General features: G+C 43.6%; 1 protein-coding gene across 2 annotated transcripts in view; it reads left to right on the forward strand.

Annotated features, from left to right (window-relative positions):
* The window catches only part of LOC115154661 (pyruvate carboxylase, mitochondrial), a 103,286-nt gene that overhangs the window by 4,627 nt on the left and 79,414 nt on the right, over positions 1–19,245 (forward strand). For both annotated transcript variants that reach the window (XM_029701111.1, XM_029701112.1), the window contains 7 exons: positions 6,588–6,729; positions 6,853–7,037; positions 7,164–7,329; positions 7,493–7,638; positions 7,736–7,853; positions 10,226–10,377; positions 15,908–16,026. In XM_029701111.1, coding sequence (XP_029556971.1) covers positions 6,588–6,729; positions 6,853–7,037; positions 7,164–7,329; positions 7,493–7,638; positions 7,736–7,853; positions 10,226–10,377; positions 15,908–16,026 — 1,028 coding nt within the window. Of the gene's footprint in view, positions 1–6,587; positions 6,730–6,852; positions 7,038–7,163; positions 7,330–7,492; positions 7,639–7,735; positions 7,854–10,225; positions 10,378–15,907; positions 16,027–19,245 lie in introns of those variants that run through there.

A 19,245-nucleotide genomic window follows, 5' to 3' on the forward strand; every position in this document is an offset into this window, starting at 1 on the left:
AACTACACTTCCGCTACACTTCCTCCCAAGTTACGCTTACGCACAGGTCTTCGAGCACGCTAGGTGGCTAATTAGCACAGGTGGTCACTTCTGTTTTCGATAAACAAGCACTAACATGGAGGTAAGGTCATGTGGGAACCTCATTTATAATTTTTTGCTGAAATGAAATATACGTTCCTTATGTTAACAATATTGTACCGCAATCGATGTGTTAATCAGACAGTGTCGGTGCTCTTAACAAAACTCCCCTGGCCAGAAAATGAATAGACGCTAAAGATAGGTCGTCACTAGCTTCCATACCCAGAAAGTCTTAAACCCCACTCATTTCTACAATTTATCTTCTTAAAATGTGATTTTTAACCTTAGGCACAAGTTTAGCAGTGTGGTTAACTTTACATTAAGACCAAAAACACAATTTTTGTAGACATTTTTGACTTTGTGGCTGTGGAATGTGACTTTGTGGATATTAGAAGCTAGTTGTTGACTCGTTCTCATATAGGCCTAGCAATGTTCTTCCATCACTTTCCTGGGGACCAATAAAGTGTCCAGGGCCTGGTTTCCCGATAGCGCTGGGTCTTAGGCTTGTGAGTGTTTTTAACAATGCATCTTTCCTACAATTTGAAGCATATTTTTATAACCTTGCTTGTTTGTATCAGTTGCCAAACATTGGCAACTTTATATTTGTAGTCAACTTTGTTGTGAGGTTATCGGCAGTTACCGAGACAATCTCATGCTTTATCCATGTTTAGTGTAGATGTTCCGTATATAAAGTGACACGGGAGGGCAAAAAAGCAACTAACAACGCACTTAGCTGTTCTATTACTTGTGTTTTTAAATTCTACGTTAATAACGATGGTTTTGGGAAGCGGCTCAGATTTAAAGATGCTCCTACGAAGGTTCTAACGTTGAACCTAGCCTTAAGATTCTTTAGGGAAACCGGGCCCTGGCCAGTCCAAAGTGCAGACCAGACCCTTGGCTTGGGTCTGCAGGACCAATCTGAAGAACACTGCCACAGTAGCCTATATTGTGCATTAGTAACCCAACCATCTATTGTGATATTTTCTAATGGTTTCTACTTTTTTCACCTCTTACTAACCAACTGCTGTCCCTACATTTTCAGTCTGCAACATTGCTACATTCATGGTTACAAATGGCATTTAGGCCTAGGTTCAAGTTACCCTTGCCAGGCTTACAGCGATACTGAACACATGGCTGGGAAAGAGACTAGGTTCAAATATGGGAATCTTTACACAGCCTATATTTGTTTCACCCTGCAGTGTATTTACATGTACTGTCTTAAAGGGAATGATCAGCAGGAATCAAACTTAATCAGATGTTTTTCTAATTTAGATTGTTCCATTAATTGGTAATTGAGGCCTATTCATATAGCTGGATCTATACAATATCCACTGAAGTTTATACCATTTCAAACCTCAAAGTAATCTGTCTACTAGATAGTATCTGTTAATTGAGCAGGAATAATGTTTGTTGCAGAAACCTGTTCAAATATTACTGGTCACATACACATGGTTAGCAGACGTTAATGCGAGTGTAGCGAAATGCTTGTCCTTCTAGTTCCCACAGTGCAGTAATATCTAACAATTCCTCAACAACTACCTAATACACACAAATCTAAAGGGGTGAATGAGAATATGTACATATAAATATATGGATGAGCGATAGGCGGCATAGGCAAGATGCAGTAGATGGTATAAAATACAGTATATACATGTGATATGAGTATGTTTACATATCTTACATTACAAGTGGCATTGTTAAAAGTGACTAGTGATCCATTTATTAAAGTGTCCAGTGATCGGGTCTCAATGTGGGCAGCAGCTTTACTGAGCTAGTGATGGCTGTTTAGCAGTCTGATGGCCTTGAGATAGCTGTTTCTCGGTCCCAGCTTGATGCACCTGTGCTGACCTCGCCTTCAGGATGGGGCAGCAGGTAGCCTAGTGGTTAGAGTGTTGGACTAGTAACCGAAAGGTTGCAAGATCAAATCCCCGAGTTGACAAGGTAAAATAATCTGTCGTTCTGCCCCTAGGCAAGTCAGTTAAGAACAAATTCCTAGGCCGTCATTGAAAATAAGAATTTGTTCTTAACTGACTTGCCTAGTTAAACAAAGTCAACAAAAAAAATAGCGGTGTGAACAGGCAGTGGCTTGGGTGGTCATACTGCTATCATCCAGAAGGCGAGGTCAGTACAGGTGCATCAAGCTGGGACCGAGAGATTGAGAAACGGCTTCAGCTACCTTGTCAAAGGTAGACTTCCTGCAGCACTCTTCTCAGTAAGTCAGAGGTCATTCTTATCTGTTTAATGGTTGTCTACAACATGAACTCCTTGCACTACAATTGTCATTTATATAACTCACCAAGTTTCCGCAAGAAAAAAAAGCTGTCGAATGAAGGTGTTGAGTGATTGTCAAGAGCATGTCGGATCTGGAGTAATCTGAGGCTTTGTGTTTCTTCAACAGCGCTTCCATACCTGTATGTTTATACCTGCATGGTATACCTGCATGGGGGGGGGGTTTAGCCAACAACTTTGTCTTGTTACAATTGTACTCCGGTTACAATCAGTACTTTCATCAAAAGTATCTCTTGGGTACTGCATTCCAGAATGTTTAGGATTTAGCCTAGTCTTGATGTAATAAAACAACTTTTGTGAAGCTAAAAATGAACACGCTACAACTTTGTTGTTTTGTTAGTGGGCTATAGGCCTAGTAATGTATGCTACAGAGGCTATAGGCCTAGTAATGTATGCTACATCACTTTGTTGAACTGGGTTGGTGTTTTTATGCATGTTTAATCTGGTTTTAAGACAATTTCCCTAACATGTTCAGTCATTTTGACTCCCCATTCTCGTAGTTCTGTTCTGTTGTGGAGTGGAAAAGACCAGCACAGAGACTAATGTAGGCACATTTTATTGAAAATGTAAACCACCTTGTTCTGCCTGTCGTAGCCCGTTTTCATAGTTGTCAGCAGACTGACCTTGTTTAACTATTTCTCTATTAGTGTCTTCTTTCCAGACGAGAAATGGCCTAGCCTAGTTGTCACAATGTTGACTACTCTAACTGGCACCTTGTCCTACCCTTGACTGTACACATTTGACTCTCCAATGAGGTAATACTACATCATTTGAAATACATTTCATTGGCTTTGACAAACCAACCTTTAGTTCTCTCTCTGTGTAGTATTAATAACTCATCGGTGAGTCAACTTTGTCTGGAAAGAAGACACTGTAGGTGAGAATGGAGAAACTGTTCAACAAGGTCAGTCTGCTGACAGGTGCTCCTTGGTGCCAGACTTTCTCTCCAGAGCCCTCGTTAAGCCATAAAGCAAACACACCCTGTCAGCTTGACTCCAGAACACATTGAAATACATTTGCAGCCTATTCTTGTCGGAAAAAAACTGAGCAGAAATGGTTGACAGGTGAAATTAGTCGGAGGCAAACATGTGCAAAGCTGTATTACAGTAGGCTGCCCTTTACCAAGTGATTGGACAAGAGGAATGTCATCAAGAATATAGTCTTTCATTTGGCCCACTTCCATTCATTCAGCCACAGACTTTATTTAGGATCACAAGTGCTGAGCTTGTTATGACTGATCAATGACAATCTTTAGCTCCTGTTAAAACATTTGCTGTTTAGACCTAGCGTTTTGTGTTTGGATGGACTGTTATGATCCAGGGCCCGGTTTTCAGATAGTGATGGAATTTAGGCTTACGAGGGTTTTAACGACGCAATTTTCTCACAACGGCTGAAGATGTAACATGCGTTTGCCAAAACACCACGCAGAGAGAACGGTCACTAAGTGCATCGTCGGAGCATGTCGATACTGATCGGATCGAAAGAAAGGGAGCGCTGCTCTCAGATCAGCTTTCTCCATTCAAATCTTACCGCTTAACATAATTATTTCACAATACTGACGATGGATCAGCTCCTAAAGAGAGATTACCACCTATGGCTGCAAATATTGAGGCGGCTTATCATACTGAACAAAAATATAAACACATCATGTAAAGTGTTGGTCTCATGAGCTGAAACGAAAGATCCCAGAAATTTTCCATGCGCACAAAATGCTTTTCTCGAATTTTCTGCACAAATTTGTTTACATCCCTGTTAGTGAGCGTTTCTCCTTTTGCAAAGACAATTTACCTGCGGGATCATCTGAGACCAGCCACCCGGACAGCTGATGAAACTGTGGGTTTGCATAACCATAGAATTTCTTACACAAACTGTCAGAAACCGTCTCAGGGAAGCTCATCTGCGTGCTCGTGGTCTGCACCAGTGTCTTAACCTGACTGCAGTTTTGCGTCGTAACTTACTTCAGTGGGCAAATGCTCATCTACGATGACCACTGGCGCGCTGGAGAAGTGTGCTCTTCACGGATGAATCCCGGTTTCAACTGTACCGGTCATATGGCAGATGGTTTGCTGATGTCAACGTTGTCAACACAGTGCCCCGTGGTGGAGTTGGTTATTACACTCAGCTATGGGCAGGCATAAACTACGGACAATGAACACAATTGCATTTTATTGATGGCAATTTGAATGCACAGAGATACCGTGATGAGATCCTGAGGCCCATTGTCAAGTCATTTATCTGCCGCCATCACCTCATGTTTCAGTATCATGATGCACGACCCCCCCCACTCATGTCGCAAGGATCTGTAACACAATTCCTGGAAGTTGAAAATGTCCCAGTTCCATGGCCTCCGTTGTCACCAGATATGTCACCCATTTGAGCATGTTTGTTTGGGATGCTCTGGATCAACGTGTACGACAGCGTCTTCCATTTCCCGCCAGTATCCAGCAACTTCACACAGCCATTGAAGAGGAGTGGGACAACATTCAACAGCCTGATCAACTCTATGCTAAGGAGATGTCGTGCTGCTTGAGGCAAAAGGTGGTCACTGGATACTGACTGGTTTTCTGATCTCCGGCCCTACTTTTTAATTTATTTTGTAATACATTTTTTTTAAGGTGTCTGTGACCTGCCAATGTCTATCTGTATTCCCAGTCATGTGAACTCCATAGATTTACGGCCTAATTTATTTCAATTGACTGATTTCCTAATATGAACTGCAACTTTTGAAATATAGTTTTATTTTTGTTCAGTCTACAATGCTGACCCAATAAAAAAATCATAAAATCACCGATTTTTGACACATTATTGAGCACATTTTAGGCTACACATTTAAATACAGTATATTGAGTCAAATTAGACGGTAGCCTGCAAGTAGCAAAATAGAACTCAATTGTTTGAACATGAAATGTAACTTTAAAATATGATTGAAATCGGCCTATAGCCTATGTTTTATATTTTAATGCCGTCATCTCGGTTTTCATTTGAAGCATATTTTATACGTCGCTTGTTTGTATCAATTGCAAAGACATTGGCAACTTTTGTATTTGTAGTCAACTTTTGTTCAGAAGTAATCGGCAGCCACAGAGATGGATAAACCATGTGATTATATGTTTAGCAGAGAATCTTCTGTGTATAAAGTGACGGGTGTTGGGCAAAAAAGAATCTGACGCACTTAGCGGCTCTGAGTGGTTTAATATTGATACGTTTGGGAAACAGCCCAGAGATTTAACGATGCTCCTACGAAGGTTCTAACGATTAACTTAGCCTTAAGATGCGTTTCGGAAACCTGGCCCTGTTGTATAGACCCTGATCAACCTCTTAGTGCTGATCAGTTGGCCTGTTCATGTGAATACTTATGCAGATTTGGTATATCCTTGAACTGGATCTGTAGAACTGCTGGTCGAACCATGTAGTCTGAACTTTGTTATCCTACTGGAGTTAAATGCGGCTTCTGTGTCAGAGGACCAGTCTCATGATGGTTACAACAGGCCAACAGTTTTTGGATACTCCAAAGGGTTTTGATTACTTTGTGAGCTAGGGTCGTGGGTTAGCACAGTTGGACATTCAACAATTTATATTTAACTCTTAAGTTCAAGTTCACACCTGTTCATTTCCCCTTGGCTGTTTTCTTAAGGAATCAGCTATTGCCAAATTAAGCTAATAACTAGAGGCTAACCAATTTCTTAGGCAAATTTTCTCTGGCTATTGCAGTCTTCCTCGGAATAATGGGAATGTTTAACATTCCTACTCGTCTCCAGAAGTCTGTGGTCAGAATGTTCTAGATTAAGACCGTCTCTGTCCACTCCCCACCACTCTCCTTACTCTGTTACTTGCACTCCTTCCAAGGCAATTCTGTCTTTTGGTGTCTTGTGCAGATATTTTTAATCACTGTACTTTACTGATGCCAGTGGTATGTAAATGGACATTTCTACAGTTTAGTCAGCTGTCTACTATTCCCAAATTCTTTCCAAGGTAAAGGAAGCATTAGCTATAAATCGCTAACGATTAGATAGTCCTGTCCGCATCTTTTAATGCAACATTTGTCTGCTTTTACAGCTATAGGCGATCTCCTTGACAAGGTTGACATTTTTACTGTTTTAAGTTAGACTACATACTACTGTATATAGGTCAGGACCTGTGTTGCATCATGCATGGGCTGTCAGTTGTTTACCCGTTCCTTCCTGTTGTTGCCCCCGTCCCCCCGTCCTCGACCTGTGTAGATGCTGCTGCAGGTTGGAGGCATGCGTTCGGCCCTGGGGCTGCTGGCTGTCAGGAGGGCATGCTGCCTGTCCCGCTCCAACAACACCTCCACTCATACTCTGGAGTACAAGCCCATCAAAAAGGTTATGGTGGCCAACAGAGGTACAGTAACCATTCTCCCACCCTGGCCATTCTGTAGACACTGAAATGTCAGCCAAAGTCTTATAGCTAGTTTACTCTCACCACATAATTCAATCCCCAGCTGACTAATCCAACCGCTTGTAGGTGAGATTGCTATCCGTGTGTTTCGGGCCTGCACTGAGCTGGGGATCCGGACGGTGGCTGTCTACTCTGAACAGGACACAGGCCAGATGCACAGGCAGAAGGCAGATGAGGCTTACCTCATAGGGAAGGGCTTGCCGCCCGTGGCTGCATACCTGGACATCCCTGACATCATCAAAGTGGCTAAGGTCTGATATTTTAATATGCGTCTTTTCAAACTTTTCTGAACCAATTCTTACTACGTTTTAAGATCACACCTTTACGCTGTCTTGCCACAACTTTGTCGTATCATATATTTAATATTTTATTCTCAGGAGAATGATGTGGATGCCATCCACCCTGGCTATGGCTTCCTGTCTGAGCGATCAGACTTTGCCCAGGCGTGTGCCGATGCTGGGGTACGCTTCATTGGCCCTTCCCCTGAAGTGGTGCGCAAGATGGGAGACAAAGTGGAAGCTCGAGCCATCGCTATCCGTGCAGGTAGGCTGGACGCTCACTGCCATTCTCAGGACTGTCTGATGGATGTTTGTTTCATCTGAGTTTTAGGTTTTTAATTCTTTCATCAGAATCATCAAACGTACAGTTAAGTAAAAGTTTAGTTACACTCAGCTAACCTCATGTTGTTTGATTTGTTTTCTTCCAGGAGTCCCAGTGGTACCAGGGACAGATGGCCCCGTCACTTGCCTATCGGAGGCCCAGGAGTTTTCCAACACCTATGGCTTTCCCATCATCTTCAAGGCTGCCTATGGCGGTGGGGGCAGGGGGATGAGGGTGGTCAAAGAGTACGAGGTGAGTAGAGATACCGGCGAGTAAGTAGGCGCTCCAATCTGAGTGTTTTGTCTTCGTGCTGTTTAACTTGTTGATCCCCGTCGGTGGACGTGTGTAGGAGCTGGAGGAGAACTATCAGCGAGCGTACTCTGAGGCCCTGGCGGCGTTTGGGAACGGTGCTCTGTTCGTGGAGAAGTTCGTTGAGAGACCCAGACACATTGAAGTGCAGATCCTGGGTGAGTTTGTTTGCTCGACTATTTTTGGGGAACATTATGATTCTGTATTTTACTAGGATTCCCACTAGCTACTACAAAAGCAGCTGCTCTTCCTAGGGCCCACACAAAACATGACATAATAAAGGACATTAATGGACAAGAACAGCGCAAGGACAGAACTGCATACATTTAGAGTAAGAATACACACTTGAATATTTTCCATGCATCAAGCATTCATTATAACGGCTGTACTGCAGCCATTCATTTTCCCATATTGCGATCCTTTGTTCCTGTTACAATTGCTTTGTCCTAAGCAGGTCCTGCCATCCTAATCTCACAGCACCAGTTGTTCTGTAAACACCAGAGAGAATCTCACATCAGGAACCATCCGTGTCCTTGGTTCTTCCTTTTTGACGTCAATGCTATGCATAATCATGTGATTCATGGATGCTACTGAATGCAAGTGCAACACATGGAAATTCAATAATCATGTTGAGTTTCACCCCGTTAACTCCTGCTCAGTTTCCCTGGTGTGGACAGAGCCTCGTTGTATGGAGCTGCAACAAAGTTTTAGCCCAGCTATGTTCCCCTGATGTGAATGCAGCAACCTTGACCCGGATGGTGTTGCACCACACTCAGCCAAGTCCCCCTGATGTGAATATAGCTACTTTGTCATCTACAGTTACCGCCGTCAATTGGTTTCCTGGGGTAACATGTAATCTCTTGAATCGTATGGAGTTGCGCCAAAGTTTCACTCCCGCTAGGTTCCATTACATGAATGCAGCAAATTTGAATCGTGTGGAGTTTCCTCCTGCTAAAGGTTCAACTTAATGGTTTCCACCTCAGCAACTTGTCTTACTTTTCCATTTTCATTCCCCAGCAGCATCCAACAATATATAGTGCATTCAGAAAGTATTCAGACCCCTTGACTTTTTCCACATTTTATGTTACAGCCTTATTCTGAAATTGATTAAATACCCCATAATGACAACGCAAAAACAGGTTTTTAGAAATGTTTGCAAATGTATAAAAAAAATGTATGAAATATCACATTTACATTAAGATTCAGACCCTTTACTCAGTACTTTGTTGAAGCACCTTAGGCAGCGATTACATCCTCGAGTCTTCTTGGGTATGACGCTACAAGCTTGGCACACCTGTATTTGGGAAGTTTCTCCCCTTCTTCTCTGCAGATCCTCTCAAGCTCTTTCAGGTTGGGAGCATCGCTGCACTTCTATTTAAGTTTTTCCAGAGATGTTTAAGTCTGGGCTCTGGCTGCCCTGAAGCCACCCCTGTGTTGTCTTGGCTTTTTGTTTAGGGTCGTTGTCCTGTTGGAAGGTGAACCTTCGCCCCAGTCTGAGGTCCTGAGCGCTCTGGAGCAGGTTTCCTGACTAGTCTCCCAGTCCCTGCCGCTGAAAAACATCCCCACAGCATGATGCTGCCACCACCATGCTTCACCATAGGGATGGTGCCAGGTTTCTCCAGACATGACGCTTGGCATTCAGGCCAAGGAGTTCAATCTTGGTTTCATCAGAATAGAGAATCTTGTTTCTCATGGGCTGAGAGTCCTTTTAGGTGCTTTTTGGCAAACTCCAAGCGGAGTGGTTTCCGTCTGGCCACTCTACCATAAAGGCCTGATTGGTGAAGTGCTGCAGAGATGGTTGTCCTTTTGGAAGGTTCTCCCATCTCCACAGAGGAATTCTGGAACTCTGTCAGAGTGACCATCGGGTTCTTGGTCACCTCCCTGACCAAGGCCCTTCTCCCCCGATTGTTCAGTTTGGCCGAGCGACTAGCTCTAGGACGAGTCTTGGTGATTCCAAACTTCTTTCATTCAAAAATGATGGAGGCCACTGTGTTCTTGGGGACCTTCAATGCTGCAGAAATGTTTTGCTACCCTTTTGCTCTGACATGCACCCTCAGCTGTGGGACCTTATATAGACAGGTGTGTGCCTTTCCAAATCATGTCCAATCAATTGAATTTACCACAGGTGGATTCCAATCAAGTTGTAGAAACATCTCAAGGAGGATCAATGGAAACAGAATGCACCTGAGCTCAATTTCGAGTCTCATAGCAAAGGGTCTGAATACTTATGTAAATAAGGTATTTCTGTTTTTTTATTAATACGTTTGTCAATTTCTAAACCTGTTTTTGCTTTGTCATAATGGGGTGTTGTGTGTAGATTGATGGGGTGAAAAATATAATTTTATCCATTTTAGAATAAGGTTGTAACGAAAAGGGAATGGGTCTGTATACTTTCCGAATGCTCTGTGTGTGTGTACACACACACACACACACACACACACACACACACACACACACACACCAGTAAATTTACTTCGATCTTACTGGCCTAAATAACTTGTAGACCTAATGTAATTCCCATCTCTCCCAGGTGACAAGTATGGTAATGTTATCCACCTGTATGAGAGGGACTGCTCTATCCAGAGGAGGCACCAGAAGGTGGTAGAGATGGCCCCGGCTGTACAACTGGACCCACATCTCCGGGACAGACTCACCGCTGACTCTGTCAACCTGGCCAGACAGGTACAGGATGCAACACGTCCACACACTTTGATGCATTCTTTTAACTAAAACTTCTTCTATTCCGTAGGCAGGCTTCTTTTCAGTACTTTTCTTTTTTAGAATGTTCAGAATTTTGGTATTATTGCCTTTTTGAAATGGCAGAGCTGTGTGTATTTGCAGTTTTGAATGGCATAGAAGACCATTGTTATCTGGATGGGGTGTGGTTTTACTTTGCGACAACACGTCTAACACTATAGGCTTGACGAATTACAGTTGAGAAACTCTGAACTTGTATGTTCTTTTTATTCAAACATCTCTGCTCATTGGGAAACATTCCCTCTACTTCATTCCTGTCTTTATTCCACCGGCTGTCGGGCCGATTAGGTTTGAAAAAAATGTTTGTTCTTTTGTTTTTTAGAAGAAATGAAATAAAGCCAGGGCCTTCAAAGCACAATGCGTTTGAAATCACTTATAAGAAACTCTGAGCCTTTCCAAATAGGTGTTCTCATTGTGTTGTTGTGCTCAGAGGGGCAGTGGAGAAGTGTGGGAGAAGGATGAAAAACCTTGAGGAAAATATTGCAGCGTTAGAACAGGATTTAGAGAGACGAGAGGGAGCCGTTTAGATAAAGAAAGGTAATTTAAGCAGTGGGAATGACATTTCACCTGCAGGCTACCAATAGGTACGCTAGATGGCAGCATTTATCAACATAGCCACGGAAGGGACGCCACGAGCAAGCTTGTGGGACTCCCACACTCAAAGAATATGCAGTTGCGTAATTTCCTGATTGCAATCAAGCTGGCTTTTTTGTTTGTTATTGTGAGGTGGAAGCAATTACTTTGACATGAGAACAATTACTAGTGATGGTTGTATCCCGCTGATTCCCCATCCTGTGTGTGATAAGCTTATTAGGCGTTGTGTACACAGTAGCTGGTGTGCCTGTCATGTGTACCCTTGAGCTTGCTGTCCTGCTCGTGCTTATCCCCTGCCTTGTGTACGGCTTTGTTTGCTGTCTGTTTTGGGGATGGGAAAAAAGAGGGAGGGGGGTGTGGTAAGTTTGGTACGTGTTTTGAGGGAGAGAAGATCTTTTTAATGTGCTTGTTGCCTGCAATTTGGGAACCGCCATTGTTGAGCGCATTAGTCTCTGTGTGAGGGGAAGGAGGTAGAGCGCGAGAGAAAGAAATTGGGTGTGAGTGAGGGACAGAATTCATCTCCATCTGTTCAATCATATGGCAGTGAGGAATGAAGGGCTGAGATGAGAACATTTTGGTTTCTACTTTTAGAAAGCTGCTCTCCTAACAAAAACAACCCTGCCAGTGGTAGTTCACTGCCAGTCTGCTCCCAGACGAGCACAAGCGTTTTGCCGCACCTGCGATAACATCTGCTAAAAATGTGTACGCGACCAATAACAATTTGATTGGATATCAGATGCGTTATGTCCTTCCGTATGGGTTTCCACTAGCGTCTAGCTTTTCGTGTCAAAGGGATTTATTTAACGTTTGAACTTTTTTTTTTATACAGATTAGTGTGCTGAACGATATATTACTCTTCTCTCTAAAAGAAGAGAACAGTACATTTTAACGTCCAATGTTTCTCCTACTATGTTTATCTATGGATCCCACATCTGTCAAGTCGATGACCTCTCCTGCTGTATTTGAGGAGGATAATGTTCACCCTAAAGGTGTCCGCATGCTTCAGTTCGGCGAGCGCCTAACCGAACGAGTGCTCGCAGACTCCCTTAAGACCTTTAACTTTAAAAACAAGAAAAAAGTGGTAATAGTACTGTCAATTTTGAGATGCTGTTGCCAGTGTCGTTTCCTTAATTTCTTTTCATTGAACTAAGATGTTTGGTGCAGTATTTGTTTTTGAATGAAAAAAATGTGAATGAAGTTTAGTCGTCTCTCGTTGAATGACAACAGACCTTATTGAAGAATCCTTACTGTTGACCATAACCGATGAAGGGGCGTAGACTTCGGCTGAACTTCGGTGTGCACGAACAGCCGAAAAAAACCCTGTCGAAGTCCAACACTAACAAAAACGTCACAGTATATGCGCAAACTCTTCCGGACGGTTTCTTCTGGGAAGCATGCGGCCGCCTTTAATACCTTCACTAAATATCACCTCACTAATTATCAACTTCCCCAGACTCCCAAGTCTTTCATGAGAGGAAATCAGTTCAGAGAGAGAAATTGGCCAATTTTTATCCATTAACATTTAAAGCATTGCCCAATTTTAATAATCTGCAGTTATTTTAGGAAACTGCAAAGAACTACTTGATTAAAAGAGGGTGGGCCAGCCTTTTCTCTCCGGAGTAAGCTGTGTACCAAAATATCTGAGTGAAGCATGCTTTAAGTAGACTTCATAAGGATTTGAGTTAGGAGAGAATTTTCACTAGAATACTAAAATAAAAAATTATTACTTTATATTACAATATTGATACCCACGTGTGTCAAGGTGTGGTTATATAAATACAGACACGTATCACTTCATAGTGGTGATACAGATGTAGGCCTGTTACAGCTGCATCCCTTTAATGGACATCAGCAGGTTTTATGTTCCTACTTAATGGACAACATCAGCAGGTTTTATGTTCCTACTTAATGGACCACATCAGCAGGTTTTATGTTCCTACTTAATGGATCACATCAGCAGGTTTTATGTTCCTACTTAATGGATCACATCAGCAGGTTTTATGTTCCTACTTAATGGACCACATCAGCAGGTTTTATGTTCCTACTTAATGGACAACATCAGCAGGTTTTATGTTCCTACTTAATGGACAACATCAGCAGGTTTTATGTTCCTACTTAATGGACCACATCAGCAGGTTTTATGTTCCTACTTAATGGACAACATCAGCAGGTTTTATGTTCCTACTTAATGGACAACATCAGCAGGTTTTATGTTCTACTTAATGGACAACATCAGCAGGTTTTATGTTCCTACTTAATGGACAACATCAGCAGGTTTTATGTTCCTACTTAATGGACAACATCAGCAGGTTTTATGTTCCTACTTAATGGACAACATCAGCAGGTTTTATGTTCTACTTAATGGACGACATCAGCAGGTTTTATGTTCCTACTTAATGGACAACATCAGCAGGTTTTATGTTCCTACTTAATGGACAACATCAGCAGGTTTTATGTTCTACTTAATGGACCACATCAGCAGGTTTTATGTTCCTACTTAATGGACGACATCAGCAGGTTTTATGTTCCTACTTAATGGACGACATCAGCAGGTTTTATGTTCCTACTTAATGGACGACATCAGCAGGTTTTATGTTCCTACTTAATGGACGACATCAGCAGGTTTTATGTTCCTACTTAATGGACGACATCAGCAGGTTTTATGTTCTACTTTATTCCTTTTTGGTTTTGCCTTAACTGAGCTATGCTGCAATCGTAAGACGAATCTCAGCATATTTTGATAAATTGGTGGACAAAAGTATTTTTACTCCAACCCCAGAACTGAGTGTACTTGCAAGTCTGTGTTGTCTCTCTTTTTGTGATGTTTGTTTAGTCCTATATTTTTAATCCCAGCCCCCCGTCACCCCCCACAGGAGGCCTTTTGTCTTTTCGTAGGCCGTCATTGTAGATAACAATTTGTTCTTAACTGCCTTGCCTAGTTAAATAAAGGTTCAATAAATGATATCAGTGATGGAAATCTCTGGTCAAGGGAAGCTAGCACAGGGAGTTTTGAAAAGGTCACAAAGTATAACGAGAATAGCTGCTAGAGAAATAAACCATTGGTGCGAAAACTTTTGTCTGGTTTCCATGGTGACAGCAGCTTTACCCCAAAACCTCTTAATCACAGGTCAGCTAGGGGGGTTCACGGCTTCCGTACTTCTTTGCTCTTCTTGCCAACATGCTCCTTGAATTTCATATTTTGCTTCACCCCCCCCCCCCATACACACACTACAAATGACAGGCCTGTATTTTTCTTCTCAATTCATATGTTACACACAGCAGATTGCTTAAGTTTCTGGATTATAGTGGTTGCACGTACAGTACCTATCCTTGGTGACGGCAGCAGTGTTTCGCTCTGCTGGCGTGTGCCTCACCCCCACTCCTACTCCCTCCATCTTGCCGCCTCTACACCTCTGTGGAATGCCATCTGTTTCCCTCCCGTTCTAATCAAACCTCTCTATCCACATGCCAGTCTCTGTAGTGATGCTGTACTGTTTAACTCCCAATACCCTGTGGTTTTCAGCAACACCTGCTTCTCCATACCTTTTCCTTATGTTTGCTATATCTTAACAGTTTGCTGTAACGCTAACAGTAGGCAGTAGATATGGGACCGCTTAAGTATACAAAGCCCATTATGAAATACAGCCTGTTCTATGCAAATTTCTGAAATTCACAGAATATTTTTTTACAGTGGAATATGGTTGCCAGCAGGTCACCCTGCCAGCAGGGGTTTTAATTGGACTGAAATTACTATGACTATTTCCTGCACTCTTAACACTTATTCCCAAACATTATTGTAATACATACAGTGCTTGTCCCTTTTTGTGTGGTCTATGCAGTGTGTGATATAAGCTGTCTAGTTGTGAGCCTGCACCTTAACATGGGGGACTGTCTGAATGGATGAGAGGGGTGCCTGCCCTGGTTGGCAGAGATGAGTTTTGGAGCACGGGATGAATTACAAAGATAAATTGGATCAGATTTCAGTGAATTTTGGCCGGCGCAATCTCAAGCCCCCGCAGCGATGTGGAGGGAGAAATGGTCTGATAAATGATTTCCTGGTGCCTCCGTGCCTGAGCTGTAGTAGGGCTGTCATTCTTGCAGACAGCACGGACGTTCATAACTATAATCACAGCCTGGGATATCACTCGCTATCTTCCTTTTGTAGGTATTAGCTGTCAGTCTCGTTGTCGCTTCCCCATTTTAGAAGATTTAGTTGTGTTCTGTAAGATATTCAGATTTACAATTTGGTTTGTGAGTGGTTAATTCGTTATGCATCATTATCAAGATCATTTTAACTTTTTGAATCCAGAACTTGTAATCTCTTCAAATTCAGAATATGAGAATGTGCCTTCTACAAATAACTTACTATGTATAGGGGCTGCCCATGGAGGAAATCTGACTGTGCACACTATATTGGACTATATTGGGTTTCCGAGTGGCGAAGCGGTCTAAGGCACTGCATCTCAGTGCAAGAGGCATCACTATAGACCCTGGTTCGATCCAGGGATGTATCACAACCGGCTGTGATCGGGAGTCCCATAGGTCGGCGCACAATTGGCCCAGTGTCATCCGTGTTAGGGGAGGGTTTGGCCGGGGTAGGCCGTTATTGTAAAATAAGAATTTGTTCTGACTTTCCTAGTTAAATAAAGGTTAATAAAAAAAAGTCATGGAATGTGAGCAACAAAGCTCTTTTTTAAGAAAGACGGAGTACTTTATTACAGTCTCTCCCCCCCCCTTGTATAACAGTGCCTTATTAACTGTGACTTTCTTGATGTCCTCAAGTAAGTTTTAAGTAGCCTATTGTAGGTTTGAAGTAGCCTAGTAAAGGTATGTATCTAATTGGATCTGTCTGTGTGTACAGGTGGGCTATGAGAACGCTGGCACAGTGGAGTTCCTGGTGGATAAACATGGAAGGCACTACTTCATCGAGGTCAACTCACGCCTGCAGGTGGAGCACACCGTTACCGAGCAGATCACGGAGTGAGTCACAGCCGTTACCGGGCAGATCACGGAGTCAGTCTCACGGCCGTTACCTGGCAGATCACGGAGTCAGTCTCACGGCCGTTACCTGGCAGATCACGGAGTCAGTCTCACGGCCGTTACCTGGCAGATCACGGAGTGAGTCTCACGGCCGTTACCTGGCAGATCACGGAGTGAGTCTCACGGCCGTTACCTGGCAGATCACGGAGTGAGTCTCACGGCCGTTACCTGGCAGATCACGGAGTGAGTCTCACGGCCGTTACCTGGCAGATCACGGAGTGAGTCTCACGGCCGTTACCTGGCAGATCACGGAGTGAGTCTCACGGCCGTTACCTGGCAGATCACGGAGTGAGTCTCACGGCCGTTACCTGGCAGATCACGGAGTGAGTCTCACGGCCGTTACCTGGCAGATCACGGAGTGAGTCTCACGGCCGTTACCTGGCAGATCACGAAGTGAGTCTCACGGCCGTTACCTGGCAGATCACGGAGTGAGTCTCACGGCCGTTACCTGGCATTACCATGTCACCTCTGACAACCTATAAGACTGTGTTCCCTATCAAATCAGACTTTATTTGCCACATGCGCCGAGTACAACAAGTGTAGACTTAACCGTGAAATGCTTACTTTCAAGCCATTAACCAACAGTGCAGTTCAAGAAGAAGAAAATATTTACCAAATACGCTAAAATAAAAGTAATAATAAAAAGTAACACAATAATGAGGCTATATACAGGGGGCACCGCTACCGAGTCAGTGGGCAGGGGTACAGGCTAGTTGAGGTAATCTGTACAGACACCTAGGTATTTGTAGTTGTCCACATATTCTAAGTCAGAACCATCCAGAGTAGTGATGCTGGACGTGCGGGCAGCAATCGGTTGAAGAGCACGCATTTAGTTTTACTTGCATTTAAGAGCAGTTGGAGGCCACGGAAGGAGAGTTGTATGGCATTGAAGCTCTTCTGGAGGTTAGTTAACACAGTGTCCAAAGAAGGGCCAGAAGTATACAGAATGGTGTCGTCTGCGTAGAGGTGGATCAGAGAATCACCAGCAGCGAGAGCGACATCATTGAAAAATACAGAGAAAAGAGTCGGCCTGAGGATTGAACCCTGTGGCACCCCCATAGAGACTGACAGAGTTCCGGACAACAGGCCCTCCGATTAGACACACTAAACTCTGTCTGAGAAGTAGTTGGTGAACCAGACGAGGCAGTCATTTGAGAAACCAAGGCTGTTGAGTCTGCCGATAAGAATGTGGTGATTGACAGAGTCAAGCCTTGGCCAGGTCGATGAAGACGGCTGCACAGTACTGTTTTTTATCAATGGCGGTTATGATATCGTTTAGGACGTTGAGCGTGGCTGAGGTGCACCCATGACCAGCTCGGAAACCAGATTGCATAGCGGAGAAGGTACAGTGGGTTTCGAGATGGTCGTTGATCTGTTTGCTAACTTGGCTTTCGAAGACATTAGAAAGGCAGGGTAGGCTAGAAATAGGTCTGTAACAGTTTGGGTCTAGAGTGTCTCCCCCTTTGAAGAGGGGGATGACCGCGACAGCTTTCCAATCTTTGGGGATCTCAGACGATTCGAAAGAGAGGTTGAACAAGCTAGTAATAGGGGTTGCAACAATTGCAGCAGATCATTTTAGAAAGAGAGGGTCCAGATTTTGCAGCTCTTTCAGAACATCAGCTATCTGGATTTGGGTGAAGGAGAAATGGTGGAGGCTTGGGCAAGTTGCTGTGGGGGGTGCGGTGCTGTTGACCGGGGTAGGGGTAGCCAGGTGGAAAGCATGGCCAGCTTTAGAAAAATAATTATTGAAATTCTCAATTATTGTGGATTTATTAGTGGTGAAAGTGTTTCCTATCCTCAATGCAGTTGGGAGGAGGTGCTCTTATTCTCCATGGACTTTACAGTGTCCCAGAACCTTTTGGGGTTTGTGCTACAGGATGCAAATTTCTGTTTAGGAAAGCAAAGGCTAGCTTTTTCAAACTGCCTGTGTATATTGGTTCCTAACTTCCCTGAAAAGTTGCATATCGCGGGGGCTATTCGATGCTAATGCAGTATGCCACAGGATGTTTTTGTGCTGGTCAAGAGCAGTCAGGTCTGGAGTGAACTAAGGGCTATATCTGTTCCTGGTTCTATTTTTTTGAATGTGGGCATGCTTCCTCTAAGATTGTGAGGAAAGCACTTTTAAAGAATAACCAGGCATCCTCTACTGATGGAATGAGGTCAATATCCTTCCAGGATACCCGGGCCAGGTCGATTAGAAAGGCCTGCTCGCTGAAGTGTTTTAGGGAGCGTTTGGCAGTGATGAGGGATGATTGTTTGACTGCAGACCCATTACGGATGCAGGCAATGAGACAGTGATCTCTGAGATCCTGGTTGAAGACAGCAGAGGTGTATTTAGAGGGCGGGTTGGTCAGGATGATATCTGTGAGGGTGCCGTGTTTATGGATTTGGGGTTGTACCTGGTAGGTTCATTGATAATTTGTGTGAGATTGAGGGCATCTAGCTTAGATAGTAGGATGGCCGGTGTGTTTAAGCATGTCCCAGTTTAGGTCACCTAACAGCACGAGCTCTGAAAATAGATGGAGGGGGGGGCAATCAATTCACATATGGTGTCCAGGGCACAGCTTGGGGCTGAAGGTGGTCTATAACAAGCGGCAACAGTGAGAGACTTATTTCTGGAAAGGTGGATTTAAAAAAAAAGTAGAAGCTCGAATTGTTTGGGCACAGACCTGGATAGTATGACAAAACTCTGCAGGCTATCTCTGCAGTAGATTGCAACTCCGCCCCCTTTGTCAGTTCTATCTTGTCGGAAAATGTTATAGTTAGGGATGGAAATGTCAGGATTTTTGGTGGCCTTCCTAAGCCAGGATTCAGACACGGCTAAGACATCCGGGTTTATGGTTACAGAAGTCAACAAATGAGAGCGCCTGGGGAATGGGAGTGGAGCTAGGTGCTGCAGGGCCTGGATTAACCTCTACATCACCAGAGGAGGAGTAGGATAAGGGTACGGTTAAGGCTATAAGAACTGGTTGTCTAGTGTGTTTGTAAAAGGAGCAGGTTTCTGGGTGCGGAAGAATAGATTCAAGGCATAATGTACAGACAAGTGTATGGTAGGATGTGAATACAGTGGAGGTAAGCCTAGGCATTGAGTGACGATGAGAGAGGTTTTGTCTCTAGAGACACCATTTAAACCAGGTGAGGTCACCGCATGTGTGGGGG

Source organism: Salmo trutta, chromosome 19, assembly GCF_901001165.1.
Source record: "Salmo trutta chromosome 19, fSalTru1.1, whole genome shotgun sequence".
Taxonomy (NCBI): domain Eukaryota; kingdom Metazoa; phylum Chordata; class Actinopteri; order Salmoniformes; family Salmonidae; genus Salmo; species Salmo trutta.